Source organism: Myotis nattereri (genome assembly GCF_964212035.1).
Source record: "Myotis nattereri genome assembly, chromosome: 2".
Classification (NCBI taxonomy): domain Eukaryota; kingdom Metazoa; phylum Chordata; class Mammalia; order Chiroptera; family Vespertilionidae; genus Myotis; species Myotis nattereri.
Genome location: NC_138076.1, coordinates 194,000,815 through 194,021,201, shown reverse-complemented (window position 1 = coordinate 194,021,201; position 20,387 = coordinate 194,000,815). Strand labels below are relative to the sequence as shown.

Below are 20,387 nucleotides of genomic sequence, written 5' to 3'. Positions count from 1 at the left end.
GATTTGTATATTATGCTTTTTATTATATAGGATATTCATTTCAGGTGTACAATATAGTGATTTGATATTTTTATGTCTTACAATGTGAATATTTCACTAAATTTTAAGAGTTAAGATTTGGGGTAGAGGAAAAAATAACTAAAACATTGCATCATTTAAGCCATTCTGCTAAATGTGTAATAAATGAACACCAATTGCATTTCAAAGAATAAATTCTTTGAAATCCTATCAAGAAAGCAAAATTAATGAAATCTGATTTTCATAGAAGAGATTATTCCTTCCACTAAAGCACTACACAAAAACACATTATCTTGAATGAATTGAAAAAATAAGTCCCATCGTGACTGAAAATGTTCTATGATCTAGTATGTTTTCTCTATTCCAGTGGTGCATGTACATTCTTCCCTAGGCTAATGGGTTCTTCTTTTCAGTCCTCATCACAAGAACCTCTTCATAACTTTCAGGTGAGTATTCTTCCAGGTTTCTTACAAATCCTACTTGCCTCAAAGTTACAAGAAAGATTACTCCAGGCCCATTTGTTTTGGTCATTAGCAAGGACAACACAATTTTCCTTCTGATGATTATTGGATTTACCCTTATGCCAGAATCTGAAATGAAAAAGAGTATATGTAATACACACACACACATACACACACACACACACACACACACACACACACGGTGTGTGTCAGGGGACTATGCAGAGAAAATGACCCTAAATGCCCTTAAGTGAGAAATTTAGAGCTGACCTGCCCTGCCCAATACAAGTGTAGTAGTAGTTTACTAGTATAAAGGTTACACAATACATGGTGCTGAGTAAGCACTTTTACACTGGTATGCTCCACCCCAAAATGAATTCTGCTTGCTACCTTCTTCCCATCTTTGCCTATAAAACTCTTTCATCCCAGTCAATATACTCACTCCATATGTGGGTTAAATGGCGTCCTGTTCACCCATTGCCAGAGGCCTTCAGAATTCTCATATGAAAGTCCCAGGAAATATGAAAATCGTCTATCCAAAAATTGAGTAATAAAGTTCTGTATAAAAAAAATTGTAAATTCCTATAAATTTATTTGCACTTATCATGTGATAGATGATAGGAAAAGAGGAAAGAGGTTGAATAGATTACTAGTTAAGCAAAAAGGGTTGGCACCAGATGGATCTGTTTTCATATCCTGCCTCTGCTGTTTACTATGTACTGTTAGAAAGTGCTTTAGTCTCATAAACCCTAGTTTTCTTATCTTCAAAAGAGTCAATTCCACTACTACACTGAGTTATTTTGAAGATTAACTGAGATCTACTTAACAACTACTTAACAAATATTTAATAGGATCAGATTATCAGGAACTTTTGTTTTTAAATTTTCCCTCTTTAATTGTTTGTATATTTTATTAAATCCCATTTTATTCAAAGAGTCTGCCTATAGATTGGAAAGCCATGAAAACAGAATTCTCTAGGAAATCCTTCTGATCAGCATAAGGGTAGAATGTGAGTTATGGTACATATATGGAAATATATTACATAAGAAAATACATTTCAATTTTTAAATTAAGATTTTTTATTTTTTATTTTTTTTTGAAAATGGAGTGAGCAGCTGAAACTAATAACATCCCCCCCAAATTGGCGAAATTGCTCAGATGGTGAGACAGTTTGCAGCCGGGAAGAGCAGAACTCCCCTGGAAAGGTAAAAAAAAAACAGCGATTTGGGCAGGAAAGTTTGCCAGACCTCTGAGCCCAGAGAGTCGGAGGGAGACCGTGTGGCAGACAGCAGCGTCCCTTGGGACAGGCACAGCCCCTGATGGGGGGAAAGGAGAACCGTGGGATTCCTGGCGCCGCCGGGGGAATTGAGAGCTGGGTTCTGTGATCACAGAGGACTGAGCCTAAAGGGGGCAGCCTGAAGAGCTGACTAGACCACGCAGTCCCAGTAAGAGAAGAAGCTTACAGAAACCAAGCCTTCTCCGTTTCCGCGGCCGGCGTTTGTTTGTTTGTTTTCACTGAATCCTGTTCATGGGACATTTCGGATACAGACACTCACCTGTGCTGAAGAGAGGGAGAGTGTGCAGAGGAGTGGAATCTGGGGAGAGACTGAGGAGAGAAGGGGGGCCGGGAGAGGTGGCAGCGAATTGAGTGCAGAGACACCCCTGAGCCCAGGACTGGGGCAGCCATTCTCTCCAGAGAGTGAGACTCCTCCCCCCAGCCCCCAGGCAAGGAGCACAGCCACACCCAGATTCCACCCTGTATGAGATCAAGGATTAAAATAACCTGATCAGTGCCTGGGAGTTAACAGGGTCTTGCCTATAGAGGGATTTTCAATCCCAGCAACAACACAGCTCTGATAACTAACTATTACGCAGCCAGCTCGGGGCAGTGAACTTCCACTGGACAGAGAGGCCCTGTAGCCTCAGAGGCCAGCCCCAGAACACTGCCACCCAGAGGCTGACCCACAAACTGACTCTTTGCTAAACACAAAATAAGGCAGTCTGGGAAACAAATGTGGCCTGCTTTAAAATAAGGACTGTGGTTTACAACACAGAGGAACAGTGTATCTCAGGGAAACTCAACACTCTCCTGAATACCTGGCAGGTCTAAGGCGAGCCACACTGAAGAACAGAAGAACTGAAGGACCTTCACTACTGCAATTTTTTTTTCTATCTTTTTTCACCTTTTAACTAAGAAACCAATTTTTTTCTTTTCTTTTTTTTCTTCTTTTTCCATCACCTGATTTTACCCTTTTAATTACTACCTTCTTATTTTTAACCAGTATTATTACTGCTACCATTGTACCATTTTTTAAAGTGCCATTTTATTTTCTCTTTATTTTATTTTGGGATTACTGTTCTCCATTCTATTTTCATCGTTATATTATTGGTTGTTTCTAGTTTGCATTCATCTCCAGGGAGCTGTTGCTGGAATTTGTTGGGATTAATGGCTGTTCTATAGGAGTATTCTCCTCATATAAAAAGTCTCTTCCCCTCTTCCACTTCATTCTCTCTTTTCCCTCTTTGTTTTTTCTTTTCTTTTCTTTTCTCGCTTTTATTTTCCCCCCTCCTTTTTCCCAATTTCATTTTTGCACTCCTTTTTTTGGTCCCTACTTTTCTTTTCTTTTTTCTCTTTTATCTTTTTCTCTTCCTTCTTCCTTATCCCCTAATTCTCTTAATTCGGGTGCTCACCTTTATTTGGGGTTATTAATATCGTGAATATATCTGTGTATAGTGCCTGGTACGTGGTGCCTTGTTGTGTTGTATTTTGTGCCTTTAAATCAACGCAGCAGATCCAAGCAACAGCAACCTCCTGAGCACCACACCCTCTGCTGAGGAACAGCAGCTGTACGTGAAACCTCACCCCACCAGCCAGAAGAGCCACCACAGCTGTGAACAGCACCCACCAGAGGAGCTGCTGGCAACTGAAGAGCAGCTGCTACCGCAACCGCCGAAGAGCAACCACAGACCAAGGAGTCACTGCCACCAAGGGAGCAACCACTGAATGACTCAATGTCTAGATATGTCAGTGAGATCAAACATGGGTAGACAAAGAAACCCCCAAAGGAAAGAGAAGGAGGATTCTCCAGAAAAGCAGCTAAGTAATACAGAGGCATGCAACATGACAGAAAAAGAATTCAGAATAAGGGTCCTAGAGTGCATAAACCGGATGGAGGAAAAAATCGACAACCTCTGGAAGAAACAAGAAGAAATAGATGAAAAAATCGATAACATATGGAAGAAGCTAGAAGAAACAGATGAAAAAATCAACAACTTAAGTAAGACCCAAGAAGAAATGAAGAGTGATATAGCTGCAATGAAAAACTCCATTGAAAGTATCAACAGTAGACTAGGAGAAGCGGAGGACCGAATTAGTGAATTAGAAGACAAGGAAGCAAAACACACCCAAAATGTACTGCAATTGGAGAAAAAAATTAAAAGACAGGAGGAGAGCCTAAGGGAGTTTTGGGACAACATGAAACAAAACAACATACGAATAATAGGGGTACCAGAACAACAGAAGGATGAACAAGGATTAGAAAACCTACTTGAAGAAATAATATCAGAAAACTTCCCTGAGGTGGGGAAGAAAAAAGTCACACAAGCCCAGAGAGTCCCAAACAAGGTGAACCTGAAAAGACCCACACCAAGACACATCATAATTACCATGGCAAATGTTCAGGACAAAGAGAGAATCTTACAGGCTGCAAGAGAGAGACGGAAAGTTACATACAAGGGATCTCCCATTAGATTGTCAAATGATTTCTCAACAGAAACACATCAGGCCAGAAAAGAATGGACAGAAATTTACAAAGTGATGCAAAGAAAAGGACTGAATCCAAGAATACTCTATTCAGCAAGGCTATCATTCAAACTTGAAGGGGAAATAAGAAGCTTCACTGACAAAAAAAGGCTAAGGGAGTTTATCACCACCAAGCCAGCAATGCAAGGAATGCTAAAGGGACTGGTATGAAAAGAAGAAATAAAAAGCTCAGAAAGAAAACAGCCACAAAAAAAGAAATGGCTACAAACAAGTACCTTTCAATAATAACTTTAAACGTAAATGGACTAAATGCTCCAATCAAAAGACATCGAGTGGCTGAATGGATAAAAAAAACATGACCCATACATCTGCTGTCTACAAGAAACCCACCTCATTAGAAGGGACTCACACAGACTGAAAGTGAAAGGATGGAAAAATATCTTTCAGGCAAATGGAAAGGAAAAGAAAGCTGGGGTAGCAATACTTATATCAGACAAAATAGACCTCAAAGTGAAGGCCATAACAAGAGATAAGGAAGGCCACTTCATAATGCTAAAGGGATCAATACAACAAGAAGATATAACCCTGGTAAACATATATGCACCCAATGCAGGAGCACCCAAATTCATAAAAAAAACTCCTAGAAGATATCAAAGGAGAGATCGACAACAATACAATCATAGTAGGGGACTTTAATACACCACTGACAGCACTGGATAAGTCCTCTAGACAAACAATCAGCAAAGATACAGCAATTCTAAATGACTCACTAGATCAGATGGACTTAATAGACATCTTCAGAACACTTCACCCCAATGCCACGGAATATACGTTCTACTCATGTGCTCATAGACATATTCAAAAATAGATAATATATTGGGTCACAAGCAAAGTATCCCCAAATTCAAGAAGATTGAAATCATAAAAAGCATCTTCGCAGACCACGATGGCATAATATTAGAAATAAACTACAATAAAAACCAATCCAAAATACTCAAACACCTGGAAGCTGAATAGCATGCTATTAAATATTGATTGGGTTACCAATGAAATCAAAGAAGAAATTAAAAACATCCTGGAAACTAATGACAATGAAAACACAACAATCCAAAACCTATGGGACACAATGAAAGCAGTCCTGAGAGGGAAGTTTATAGCTCTACAGGCCTATCTCAAAAAACAAGAAAAAGTGGTAGTAAATCATCTAACTCTACAACTCAAAGAATTAGAAAGAGAGCAACAAGAAAACCCCAGAGTGAGCAGAAGGAAGGAGATAATAAAGATTAGAGCAGAAATAAATGACATAGAGACCAAAAAAACAATACAGAAAATCAATGAAACCAAGAGCTGGTTCTTTGAAAGGATAAACAAGATTGACAAACCTCTAGCCAGACTCACCAAGAAGCAAAGAGAGAGGACCCAAATAAACAAAATCAGAAACGATAGAGGCGAAATAACAACAGACCCCACAGAAATACAAATGATTGTTAAAAAATACTATGGACAGCTCTACTCCAACAAACTAGACAACCTGGAGGAAATGGACAAATTCCTAGAAAAATACAACATTCCAAAACTCAATCAGGAAGAATCTAAAAATCTCAACAGGCCAATAACTATGGAAGAAATTGAAGCAGTCATCAAAAAGCTTCCATCAAACAAAAGCCCAGGACCAGACGGCTTCACAGGGGAGTTTTACCAAACATTCAAGGAAGAAATAAAACCTATCCTCCTCAGACTACTACAAAAAATTCAAGAGGAAGGAACACTTCCAAGCTCATTCTATGAAGCCAGCATCACCCTAATACCAAAACCAGGTAAAGACAACACAATGAAAGAGAATTACAGGCCAATATCCCTCATGAACATAGATGCCAAAATCCTCAACAAAATCTTAGCAAATCGGATCCAACAGTACATCAGAAAGATCATACACCATGACCAAGTAGGATTTATCCCAGGGATGCAAGGATGGTACAATATCTGAAAATCAATAAACGTGATACTTCACATAAACAAATTGAAAGAAAAAAACCACATGGTCATATCAATTGATGCAGAAAAAGCATTTGACAAAATTCAACACCCATTTTTGATAAAAACTCTCAGCAAGGTGGGAGTAGAAGGATCATACCTCAACATAATAAAAGCCATATATGACAGGCCCACAGCCAACATCATACTCAATGGACAAAAACTAACACCATTTCCCCTAAGAACAGGAACAAGACAGGGATGCCCCCTCTCACCACTCCTGTTCAACATAGTACTGGAAGTGTTAGCCATTGCAATTCGGCAAGAAGAAGAAATAAAAGGCATCCAAATTGGAAAAGAGGAAGTAAAACTGTTCTTATTTGCAGACGCCATGATATTATACATACAAAACCCTAGAGACTCCATCAAAAAGCTACTAGACTTAATATATGGCAATGTAGCAGGATACAAAATTAACCCCAAGAAATCTGAGGCATTTCTATACACCAATAGTGAACTTTCAGAAAGAGAGATTATAAAAACAATCCCGTTTACCATCACACCAAAGAAATTAAGTTACCTAGGAATAAACTTAACTAAAGAGGTAAAAGACCTCTACTCAGAAAACTACAGGACGTTGAAAAAAGATATAGAGGAAGACATAAACATATGGAAGAACATACCGTGTTCATGGATTGGTAGAATCAACATCATTAAAATGTCCATACTACCAAAGCAATCTATAAATTCAACGCACTTCCCATTAAAATACCAACGGCATACTTCAGAGATCTAGAACGAACTCTCCAAAAATTCACCTGGAATAAAAAAAGACCCCGAATAGCTGCAGCAATCCTGAAAAAGACCAAAGTAGGTGGGATCTCAATACCAGATATCAAGTTGTATTACAAAGCCACTGTTCTCAAAACTGCCTGATACTGGCACAAGAATAGGCATATAGATCAATGGAATAGAATAGAGAGCCCAGAAATCGGCCCGAACCAATATGCTCAATTAATATTTGACAAAGGAGGCAAGAACATACAATGGAGTCAAGATAGTCTCTTCAATAAATGGTGTTGGGAAAATTGGATGGATATATGCAAGAAAATGAAAATAGACCACCAACTTACACCATACACAAAAATAAACTCAAAATGGATAAAGGACTTAAATGTACAACAGGAAACCATAAAAATTCTAGAAGAATCCAAAGGCAACAAAATCTCAGACATATGCCGAAGCAATTTCTTCACTGATACAGCTCCTAGGGCACTTGAAACTAAAGAGAAAATGAACAAATGGGACTACATCAAAATAAAAAGCTTCTGCACAGCAAAAGAAACCATCAACAAAAGCACGAGAAAGCCCACTGTGTGGGAAAACATATTTGCCAATGTCATATCTGATAAGGGCCTAATCTCCAAAATTTATAGGGAACTCATACAACTTAACAAAAGGAAGATAAACAATCCAATCAAAAAATGGGCAAAGGACCTAAATAGACACCTTTCAAAAGAGGACATTCAGAAAGCCAAGAGACATATGAAAACATGCTCAAAGTCACTAATCATCCGAGAGATGCAAATCAAAACAACAATGAGGTACCATCTCACACCTGTCAGACTGGCTATCATCAACTAATCAACAAACGACAAGTGCTGGAGAGGATGTGGAGAAAAAGGAACACTTGTGCACTGCTGGTGGGAATGCAGACTAGTGCAGCCACTATGGAAGACAGTATGGAGTTTCCTCAAAAAACTGAAAATGGAACTCCCATTTGACCCTGTGATCCCACTTCTAGGAATATATCCCAAGAAACCAGAAACACCAATCAGAAAGGATATATGCACCCCTATGTTCATAGCAGCACAATTCACCATAGCTAAGATCTGGAAACAGCCTAAGTGCCCATCAGTAGATGAACGGATTAGAAAACTGTGGTACATCTACATGATGGAATACTATGCTGCTCTAAAAAGGAAGGAACTCTTACCATTTGCAACGTCATGGATGGAACTGGAGAGCATTATGCTAAGTGAAATAAGCCAGTCAATGAAGGAAAAATACCACATGATCTCACTCATTCATGGATAATAGAGACCATTATAAATTTTTGAACAATAATACATACAGAGGCAGAGCTGCCTCAAACAGATTGTCAAACTGCAGCGGGAAGGCCGGGGAGGGTTGGAGGGCAGGAGGTAGGGGGGTAAGAGATCAACTAAAGGACTTGTATGCATGCATATAAGCATAACCAATGGACATAAGACACTGGGGGATAGGGGAGGCTAAGGGACTGTCTAGGGCGGGGGGATAAAATGGACACATATGTAATACCCTTTGTAATACTTTAAGCAATAAATAAAAAAAATAAAAAAAGATTTTTTTTTAAACTAGTGGCCTGGTGCACAAAATTTGTGCGGGGGGGGGGGTGGTTAGGTATCCCTCAGTCCAGCCAGCACCCTCTCCAATCTGGAACCCGTTGGGGGATGTCCAACTTCCAGTATAGGCCCGATTCCTGTGGCCTAAACAGGGACCAGGCCTAAACCAGCAGTCGGACATCCCTCTCACAATCTGGGACTGCTGGCTCCCAACCGCTTGCCTGCCTGCCTGCCTGCCTGATTGCCCCTAACCACTTCTGCCTGCCAGCCTGATCACCCCCTAACCACTCCCCTGCCAGCCTGATCAATGCCTAACTGCTCCCCTGCTGGCCCAATGCCCACACCTGCCCTTTCCTGCTGGCCCCGTCACCACCAACTGCCCTCCCCTGCCAGCCTGGTTGCCATCAACTGCCCTCCCTTGCTGGCCTGATTGCCCCCAACTGCCCTCCCCTGCCAGCCCGATTGCCCCCAACTGGATTCCCCTTGCCAGCCCAGTCGCCCCAACTGCTCTCTCCTGCCAGCCTTGTCGCCCCCAACTGCCCTCCCCTGCTGACCTGATTGGCTACAACTGCCCTCCCTTGATGGCCACATGGGGGCGGCCATCTTTGACCCATGGGAGTGGCCATCTTGTGCAAGGCTGTGATGGTCAATTTGCATATTACTTCTTTATCATATAGGATTACAACCATACATCTGAATTATTTTTTCTATGCTTTATCCTGTAGCTCTTTTAGTATCAATTAACCATTCATTTATTTACTTATTAAGACAGTTATTAAGACATAGGCAGAGTGCCTAGCACTGTGCAGGACATTAGTGATACAAAGATGAGTAAGGCATGGCCTCAGCCTTCTACAAAGTAGAAATCATTGGAAGAGATGGAGTATTAAACAGACAATTGCAGGGCACTAAAGTAATTGCCATGATCACACAATGCACAAAGTCCCATAAAACACCTTCAACTTAGAATAGGGAGGGTGGAGTAGGGAAGATGGTCAGGGTAGTTTTCTCTAGGAAATACTACATGAATGACATCTGGAAAGATCCAAAGAAGTTGGTCATATTAACAAAATAATAGACGACCCAGTCATTGTGGTTCAGTGGTTGAGCATCGACCCATGCACCAAGAAGTCACTGGTTCAATTCTCAGTCAGGGCACATGCCCAGGTTGCAGGCAGGCTCCATGCCTGGTGGGAGCTGTGCAGGAGGCAGTAGATCAATGTTCTCTCTCTCTCTCTCTCTCTCTCTCTCTCTCTCTCTCTCTCCCCCCTTCCTCTTTCTTTAAAAATAAACACACACACACACACACACACACACACACACACACACACACACACACAAGTAAGGGAGGAAGAAAAGGCTTTCCAGGCACATGGAACAGATGAAGCAAAGGCACAGAAGCATGGTAGAGCAGACAAAGTCCTCTCTCTCCTCTAAGAGATTCAAAGCAGCAGAGAAACTGACGGGAGCCTCCCAACATACCTGCTCAGCTTCTGTGCTGATGGTGACCAGGTGGGCCCCTAGCCCTGTACAGTTCCTTCCACTCTCCACCCATGTCTTGTTGTCATGAAAAGGAAAATAGCAGCTGGACTGGAAGGCTCTCCAGCCAATGGGACAGCAATTCCAGGTGTCCCCTCATGAGAATATTGAAATAGAAATTAGTTACAAAGGAGCATTCATCTATACCAGATTGCATAACTGTTCTACTATCTAGTGTCCAGTTAACATTCATGGGAATAATACCAAGGTTACCAAAATCATTTTGTTTCCCTTTCAAAAAATATTCCTAATTACATTTCAAAATATCTTCTAAACAAGAGTATTAAAATCATGTATTAACAATAAGAAAATTACAGCATATTCTCTTAGAAGGGATGATCATTTTTCAATATCCCTGCATCTATTTGCATTTACTTTTAAAGTGTTTTCATAACAAAGCCTTTTACAGGACATTTTATCTAACGGGTATGAAGAACTTACTAAAACTGTCAAGCGTTTCCCCATTCTTCAAAATGAGACTTTATAAATTCCAGAATAATAAAAGCAATAAAGACGAGAGTCGGAGGAAACAGTCCTTATGATATGTCTGAATCAAAAGATATGGAATTAAATTATACATTCTCCAGTTATTTGATGACAGTCATGAGAAATAGTTCTATCTCAATTACTGATGTGCCTTCTTGTGCCATATTCTCAATTATGTTACTTTAATCTCTCCTGGCTGACTACAAATCTACTCTAAATCCGATTGTGAATTTTAATGGAAGTGGAAATGAGAAAGAAATTCTCTTATGTGTCTCTGCCACCTGTACCTTTCAGGTCTGATTTTTCCTCGACGCATGTCAGCTTGGACATTCCAGTGCTGCTTTTCTTACAGCGTAGAAAGTTGGTGTGGGTCACTGCCAAGGAGAAAAAAAGTTTGTTTCCTTTCCCTATATAATCACTTAATTTGGGAAATGGGAGCTGACTGCTCTAACCTTTCTCTTATCCTAATAGTTAGGGCCCTCACATTCTCTTTTTTTTCCCTTTGCAGTTCCTCTGTTGTAGCTCCAAGTGAATTGGTTGAAAGATATTGTTGAAATTAATATTTTTATTATCATACTAGAAGCCTGTTGCATGAATTCATGCATGGGGGGGGGGGTGTCCCTTAGCCCAGCCTGTGCTGTCTCGTAATACGGGACCTCTTGGGGGATGTCCGACTGCCACGCCACCCTCTGGTGGTCAGCGCACGTCATAGAGAGCGAGCGAACTCCAGGTCTCCTGGTCGAACTCCCAAGGGGACAATTTGCATATTAGGCATATATATATATTCCATTTTGTGCTTTATGGGAGTATTTTTTCAAACCTTTAGCGCATGTGCTTTTAAGCATATTTTTCTATTAGACTTGGTGTTAGAGTGGCAACTTTTGGTAAACACTGGGATCTTTCTACAGTTTTATGAGCCTTTTTGTACATGATATGAGACAGGAGACCAATTTCATTTTTAAAATATGGATAATCAATGGTATCTACACCATTAATTGAATAAAACTATCCTTTTCCTATAATACTGCAATTGCCCTTTCTGTTTTATATAAAGAACTTATATATGCAGAATCTGTAACTAAGCTTTCTATTCTTTTCTTTTGGTCTATTTGCCTTTATTTGCACTTATAATACTTTACTTATGATAACCTCATACAAGGCCTTCATATCAGAAATAACAGGCCTTCCAACTATTCTTTTTAAAGCCAGGCTTTTAAAAGTCCTTCTGAAAGTTGTTTTTTGTTGGTTACTCTTTACTCATACAAGGCAGCCCTTTGCAGTCCTACTCCAAAATGAGGGCTGATTTTACTGGTCACCAGCCTTCACATGTATAGATAAGGGTCTAAATTCTATCTTTCATTTCCCAACACAAGGCAGCAGCAGCAAAGAATAGCAGATCTAGCATGTAGCTCTGAATGGTAAATCCAAGACCCTGAAGACATTATAGGATGATATGCTGAGGAAAGTAAAGATAACAAAATGTTTGGCGCAACTTCATAAAATTTGTTTAGGAAAATAATTCAAGGAGAAGTCTACTTTTGCTAACAACTTACCCAAACAATTTGCAATAAAGCAGGCACCAAGAAGTGAGATGAAAACAATAGCAATGACCCAAGTGAAGTGCTGGCCTCCTTCTACCAGGACAAAAAGAAAGATAAATAGGTTACCCCCTTTTCAGCCCCAAGAGCTAAGGAAACTAATTCTATCAAGGAACAAGCTAAATATGAGATCATCCAAAAATATTTTAGATGTGGAGAAGAGCTTAAAGATTTTCCCTGAATAAGTCAATTTCAGAGTTTACAAATAAATAAATAAGTAAATAAATAAAATGTAAGCTTTTTTTTAATAGGAAAGGCTTATTATAAGTAAAACACAAAATTCAAAAATTGTAAAACATTGATAATTTGGGTACATAAAAATTAAAACTTCTGCCTGGCTGGAGTGGCTCAGTTGGTAGGAACATTGTCCTGTACACTGAAAGGTTTCATGTTTGATTCCCTGGTTAGGGTATGTACAGAAGGCAACCAGTCAATGCTTCTCTCTCACATCAATGTTTCTCTCTCTCTCTCTCTCTCTCTCTCTCTCTCTCTCTCTCTCTCTGTCTCTGTCTCTCTCTCCTTCCCTCTCTCTAAGCATGGTCTTGCATGAGGATTATAAATAAAAAATTAAAATTAAAAAATAAAGCTATGATATCTTTAAAAACATAAAAATTCCTATATAACAATATTAAAACAAAAGGAATACCTGGAAAAAATTATGTCAAAATATTAATATCCAGACTATATAAAGAATTTTTTAAATTAATTAGAAAACAACAAAAATTTGATGCAAATTTAATTTGTTGATATTACAAATGGCATTAAACAATAAAAATATGCTCAATCAGAGAAATGTAAACTAAAATATCATGCTATGATTTTTTCACATATCAGAGTTTTTAAAGTAAATTAAAAATATAACATCTTAGGTAAGAAAATAAATGCTACTGGTGAACTATAAATTAGAAAGCCATTTAGACAGATTGTTAGCAACATTTATCAATTTTTAAATGCATTATATTTGCCACAACAATTTCATTTGTATTTTTAATTTCATTTTTAAATTATAGTTTATATTCAGTGTTATTTTGTAGTAGCTTCAGGTATACAACATAGTGGTTAGATAATCATATACTTTACAAGTTTCATTTTTAGAGATTTGTCCTATAGAAATAACTAAATTTATTTCTATTAAAGGATATTCATTGGAATACTTTGGAAATACAGAAAACACTGAAAACTAATACTTATATATGTATTGTCAATAGTAGATATTTTAAACTATGATGAACCCATATGATAGAATTCTGTATGGCAATTAAAATAGTCATGTATACCAGTATGTATTGTCATAAGAAATCTCCAAGACCTACTGTTGCATAAAAAAAGGTTTTTTCAGGACCATCATTCATTATGGATTCACTGAAGTTTGCCATGGTGTGGTGATGAGAGAAAGTGAAACATTAATTTTAAAATAAGATATTTCTGCATATACTCTATATATTTCTCAAAATATTATTTAATGTTCTCATAATACACATCCATTTATGTCACTTTAGTAAAACATAAAATGGGATGAAGTTAAAGCCTCAGGAACAGCCTTAGTCAGGATGTTTTCTATATCTTTTCTCACTTCCCTTTAAAAGAAACTTCCCTAATTACTCTCTTCCCTTCCATCTTGTTTTTCTTTTATACTTTATATACTTTAACTCCCCTCTTGGCCCAATTTATGTTTTACAAAGAAGTTTCTGTTTCCCAGTGTATTAGAATTTATTTATAGCCTTTTTCTTCATCAAAGTCATTCTCATTTTCTTCCACCTTCTCCTCCCCATATCATCATTTTCAATCTTCACAACTACAACTATCAATTTTATTTTTAAATCTTAGTCATAATTTTATCTGCCTCTTTAAAATTGAAAAGAGAGAAGTACTCACGTTTATTTTGAGATCCTTCCTGCCCCATTGTGTGTTAACTCTCTTGCTGTCCAGTGTTTGGGAAAAACAGATGCCTCTTATATTTTTCCCAGGGTATATTTCTGTGGATAAAATAATATCTTCAGAAACACTTGAGATTAAACATCAGTCTTACTATTCCGGTGAGACTATAAAGCTCTCAATATAAAAGACTCGACTCAAAAGAAGAAGTCTTTCTAAAGATGAGTTTCCTTTGATTCACTCTGAGAGATGGAGCAAAGAAAAAAGGAAATTGAGAAAGCAACATCCAAAAACAGTTAGTAGAAATTTCCATAAGTATCTTGAGATCAGTAATTATGTATCGTGTGGAATTATTCAATTTATTTTTATCTATCTAAACATAAAAATTAGCAGTACCATAACAGAATAATCATTATACCTAATAAAAATTGAATGCTTCTGACAGACTTGGAACATTTGCTGCTGTTGCTGCTAAGGTTCCAGTATAGGTGTAAGAAAAAGGGTGCTTGCACTTTCTGTTCTGTCTGATTGTGGCAACCAACCTTGAATGCGGGGATACCGTAGAAAAACATGGAGCTATTACAACTCGAAAATTGCCTTGTAAACAGTCGAAGAGCCTGTTTTACTCCAAAGAAGAATCTAAAATACAAGTTTACAAGTGAAAAAATATTAATGAACATGCTTTCATTTTTCTCTTTTTCTGGATTTTATATTTTCAAGGCAGTTACATGCTTGAGGTAAACTCTGCTCCAGAAAGTCCTCTGTAGTTAGTACGTTGTGGCCAAATGATAAAAGACAATGTGACCAATGATCAAAAGCTTTTAATGCACACAGTGTATATACATTGTATGTAGAGACATAAAAACCTTTGTTTTGTGTTGAGAAGCTATTGATTAATTTGGTGGTGGAGCTATTGATTAAATTCCAAAGTTTTCATAGATGAGAGAAAATAGTATTGTTACTGCAAAGGAAATAAAAGTGTGACATCCTGTGATAAAGTCACCATCAGGGTCCTTGACTTCATCTACTGTCTCTCATGCACTGAATGTTTTTGTCTTTCCATCACTGTGCTACCACCCTGATCTCAGATTTCCCAACTTTCAGAACTGTGAGAAATAAATGTCTATTGTTATATAACACCTGATTGCAAAAAAAAAAAAAAGTACAGACTAAAATAGCCCAACCAGCGTGGCTCAGTGGTTGAGCACATGGGACATTCTCTAGGATAGGTTATGTTAGGCCACAAAACAAGTCATAATAAATGTAATAAGATTGTAATCATATCAAGCATCTTTTCCAATGACAATGGTATGAAACTACAAATCAATAATAAGAAAAACTGAAAATGCACAAACGTGGAGTTTAAACAGCGTGGTACTGAAAAATCAATGCGTCAAAGATGAAATCAAAAGAGAAATCCAAAAAAATCTTAAGACAAATAAAAATGGGAATACAACATACAAATATATGTGGGATACAGCTAAAGCAGTTCTAAAAGGAAACTTCTTAGCTGTAAACTACTACCTGATAAAAAAAAAATTAGTTCTTTGAAGTAAAAACAAAATTTTTAGAAATTCAAACATGCATTTAAAAAGTGACATATAAATCAAATCAAGCTACTAAATCCATTAAGATTTTGACCAGACAACCCTTTCAGATAATCAGACTAACTTGCAGTAACCAAGCCCAGAAATGGAGATAAGTGTATGGAATGTGAGCTTCAGAGGTTTGCTAGAGTGAAGAATCTTGGATATCTGTTATTGAAAATTTATAAATTTTTGAAAAATCTGTAGATAATTTAGGGCATCCCTTTCTATTAGGCTGTGCAATCTCTTCTACACCACAAGTTACTGGTTTTTGCCATTTTTCACTTTGATGGCCTTGGTCGAAGACTGTCCCACAGTGTCTTACAAGTGAATTTTTGCTCTGAAGTGAAAGAAACAGTTCAGCCTCAAATCTTATTGTCCAAATTTAGCAAAGAAACTGTTCCTTTGCCCTCAGAGTTTTTGGATTCATACAGATGACAGAACCTAAAAAAGGATATATAGAAAATAAACATAACGGGGAACTACCTGATGAAAAACCAGAACTAGGAAGGAGATGGAAATAAAACTAATCATTCAGTTATAAAAATTTAGTGATAATCTACTATGATGCTAGACCAGTGATGGCAAACCTATGGCACGCGTGTCAGAGGTGACACGCGAACTCATTTTTTTTGGTTGATTTTTTCTTTGTTAAATGGCATTTAAATATATAAAATAAATATCAAAAATATAAATCTTTGTTTTACTATGGTGGCAAATATCAAAAAATTTCTATATGTGACATGGCACCAGAGTTAAGTTAGGGTTTTTCAAAATGCTGACATGCCGAGCTCAAAAGGTTCACCATCACTATGCTATACACTTTCTAGACTGTAGGAATACAGCAAGGAACATTGCCTTTCACTAATTCCACAATATACTTATTATTTTCCAGGGACTCTTCCACACTCGGGAAAAAGCAGTGGCTAAATAGGTAAAAGTCACCTATCTTAGCATGTCCTAGATGAGGAGTAGAAGTTGTCTCCCAACTCTTCCTAATTAGATGAAAGAGGGTTTCTTTTAAATGTGACAGAGACTCAGTATTTTACAAGATTTTTGTTTCATTCTTTGTTCTAAGATAATTTTATAAAAAGTTAATGCATAAAAATGACAAACCAGTAGTCACACACTCAAATTATTTTGAAAGAGCAAACATCAAGAAAGGACCTTAATAATGGGAACAATCTCCTTGAGGAAAAAAACAACAACACACACACACCTGAATTAATGCATGGGATACATAGAAAAAAAGACATAATCTTAGACTATTCTTGGCCCAAAAAGGTCAGAATTATGTAAAAGTTCATTGACTAAATTGAACCTCTCTAGAATGCATGGGCACTAAATCATGGATGTCATATATAATTAAGAGCTAACACTTTAACCAGGTAAACATAAAAGTGTGGCTGACAAAAGGTAGAAATAATTCTCATTTTAATAGCGATATAACAAAAAATAAATGAACAACCTCTATCAAGGGAGATGTTTTACAGACAAGTGAGAATTACACCTTAATTGTGTTTTTCCTGTGGCTTAAAAATGTTTTTCACATATTCATTCAATTGTTCAATCATTTATTCATTCATGCTTGAATTCAACAGGTTTCACTCCAGACCCAGTTTGTCCTCGGTGTCCTAGTGCACCCTACTGTCCCGTAGAAGAGGACACATTAAGTAAAATATGAGTTATTCCCTTACGGAGCTCCATTTCCACATGATTCTTCTGGTTACTCAAGCAGGAGACTTTGAGTGAAGTATTATTAGATAACACCCAATCCACACTTCTAACTTAAACACAAGTGGGGGACAGCTCAGCAAGGTATCACTTACCTAAAGCATGGGCCAAGAGCTTTTCATTCCTTTTTGACACCACAGTCACTCTTGTGAAGATCAGGTTTTTGTTCTAGGACCAGGGTTGAAGGCAGTGGTGTCCAACATGGGATGTACAAGACAACTCATCAGGGGCACAGGAAGAAAATATTTTCATGTATCCTTATATTGTATCTTTTATTGGTAATATGTTTTACATAAGATGTATAATGTTAGTATTATATACATTAGTACACATGTGTACTTTATGAATCAATAAGTACACATATGTTATGTGCTTTAAAAATAACAAAAATAAGTGAACAAATATATTATTTATAGAGTTGCAAAAGCAGCCAATAAATTAATAACCAAAGCAATATAATCAGGCCAACTCAGAAAGTAAGCAAAGCTGAGTTTGTCAGAGGTTGACATTGGTCATTACAACTGGAAGAGGCTGAAGAAAAAAGTGGCTGACCAGTATGCTTTGTAGACTAACTCCTAACAAGGTAATCTGACAAGTTGTATCTGATTCATTATCCAGATCCCTTGTTGGATCTGTAGTATGCCCCTCCATTCTACCCTGACACCTCTTGGTAAAAAAAAATAAAAAAATAAAAAAATTAATACAAGTAACCTAACCATACACCTTGGAGCATTATGAAAAATACACCTCTAAAGCAATAAGTTAATATGTATTGGTATGTCAGGCTCTGTTCTAAGCACTGAACACAAATTGCTTAATCTTCACAAATTTCAAATAACATACACAAGTCTTTTGAAAAGTTAAAAACTTGCCTGAGCTCCCACAGAGAATGCTAGACCTGGAATTCAGATCTAGGTAACATGGCACTCAGACCCATACTGTGGCTAACCATACGTTACAGTCCTCTGAGAAAAGGACATTTTATCAGGTAGAATGCCACTGATAAAACAAGCACTGGCTTGCAGATAGATTTAAAAACATAGGTGAACAGTAAAAAAAACACATCTGGTATAGAAATCATGACTATACTACACTAAAAAAAGAATTTACACAAGAGGCAGAGAAAGGAAAGTTGTACACCAACTCCAGTGATGATGAAAGCAGCAAGCACACAGGATGACACCGCAGCAACACACCAATGACTCAACAGGGACCCACAGCTTCCTCTTTGGTGGAGCAAGTAAATATCACAAATCTGGGGAATATGCTTTTCTGAGAGCAGATAGGCCAGAGTAACTGAGAAACTAGAAGCCAGACTACAGTCAAAGACATTCAACAGAGAACTTTTTTCAAGTACTATAGACAGCATCCATACTTCCAGGCTACTGACTGGGTTTATATATAGAAGATGGAGTGCCCCTAAAGGGCCATGAAAATATTTGGAGGGAAAAAATGACTAAATTTTTTCCAAATTAGGTAAAAACCATAAACACACATATTAAATAAGTTTAATACACTCAAAACAGGATGAATATCAACATACACACACACAATCGAGGTGTATCATACTAGTAATCAAGTTGCTTTAAAAAATAGTGAGAAAATCTTAAAAGCAGCCAAAGAAAGAAAATACATTATATACAGAGGAATATAGTAAAGAAAGATGATAGACTTCTCAACAGAAATTGGCAGGTTTTATAAGGATGTACATAGATTTTTCCATTTGATTCAGCAATTTCACTTCTAAGAATTTACTCATGATAAATGAAAACATACGCTCAAAAAACATTGCATATAAACATCCGTAGCAGATTTATGCATAGTAGGTGAACTCTGGAAGCAACCAAATGTCCATAAACAGGTAAATTGTGTTACATTCATACAGAGGAATACTACTCATCAATAAAAATGAACTTGTTAACAGCTGAACAACAATAGAATGTTACCAGCAATCTCAGTACTTGAGCTCTGGCTAAGAAAGAATTGAGAGACAAGACTCAAATACAAGCAAAAGTTTATTTAGAAAGCAACAGAGGTACAAGAAGTGAGCTGTGGAAAAAGTGAGCCAGGTGGGCTGCATGGGCTCAGGAAATAAGTTACAGAAGCAAAAAGTGGCCTTTGGAGCTAAGGAGAGTGGCCTAAGGAGCTAAGAAAGGCAAAGGTAATGTGCCTGCGGGAAGAATAAAGGGCGGAAAGGCATGGGCATGCTCCAGAGAAAAAGAGCACCTCTGAGAAGGGGGTGAGGAAAGGTACAGGCGTGGGAGAGAGAGAGAAATGGGTCTTCCATCCCAAGGTTTTCTTTTTGCTCTCTAAAAGCAGAGGTCTTAGGGTAGATCCCAGGGAAGACTTTAATGAAATATTCATCAGCTTTCTACGTGTGTCTTTTAGGGTTGTGGTCTTTACTGATTGGTTGGCACCAAGGGGGGGGGGCGGGGGTCACTAGTCATCACAGCTGGTCCTGATGTCAGCCATGGCATTGTCCCACCTGGCCTTGCTGCTTTTTTGGACCTGGAGCTGAAACACAACTGAGGCTTAGACGTTATTTCTAGTTTGACCAAAACTCTGTGATCAACAGACCCAAGGTTCTACTTCCAAGATCATTTGATGCAAGTCAGAACCTTATTGTTCTGAACACTTAAAAGAGTCGTCATGCAAGGGCTTGTATGGGAATAGTTTAAAGCTATTCTCCAGCCTCCTTATTCCTCCTTTAAGGGGGTCTACCACATGACTACCAACATGCCATGGGAGGAAAGTTCAGGGAAGGGTCTGAACCATATGACCAGTGATAAACTAGGGAAGGAAAAGTCACCCTAGGGGTGAATTACCACTGCACAATTGTTTGCTGCTAGGCGCTCAGGGCTGTCTGCCCTGGTGACCTTCCATACATGGCCTATTTTTTTCTACTCTGCTCTTGCCTGTCTAACTGCCTAATTCATTCCCACTTTAAGGATTCTTGGCTCTGATTTCTC

The 20,387-nt window shown here is 37.9% G+C and overlaps 1 protein-coding gene across 2 annotated transcripts; it reads right to left on the bottom strand.

Annotated features, from left to right (window-relative positions):
• On the bottom strand, positions 1-17,712 carry CLEC4D (C-type lectin domain family 4 member D). 2 transcript variants are annotated; one of them, XM_081083184.1, is made up of 7 exons: positions 17,514-17,712; positions 14,099-14,199; positions 12,179-12,259; positions 10,913-10,999; positions 10,083-10,234; positions 922-1,037; positions 1-608 (listed from the first exon to the last, which is right to left on the bottom strand). In XM_081083184.1, exons 2-7 carry the CDS (start codon positions 14,124-14,126, stop codon positions 461-463), a joined length of 612 nt encoding a protein of 203 aa, XP_080939310.1. In that variant the 5' UTR covers positions 14,127-14,199; positions 17,514-17,712; the 3' UTR covers positions 1-460. The 2 variants fall into 2 exon arrangements, with proteins under 2 accessions (XP_080939310.1, XP_080939311.1); XM_081083185.1 differs by lacking the exons at positions 10,913-10,999; positions 17,514-17,712 and having other exon boundaries at positions 14,099-14,321.
• Positions 17,713-20,387: the final 2,675 nt, after the last annotated feature.

Coding starts and splice junctions, on each gene's coding strand:
- CLEC4D (XM_081083184.1), bottom strand. CDS start 14,126: ATGGGGCAGGAAGGATCTCAAAATAAAC. Junction 10,235..10,912: donor GGAAAAATCAGACCTGAAAG/GTACAGGTGGCA, acceptor TATTCTCATGAG/GGGACACCTGGAATTGCTGT. Junction 1,038..10,082: donor TCAGCACAGAAGCTGAGCAG/GTATGTTGGGAG, acceptor TTTTTTATACAG/AACTTTATTACTCAATTTTT.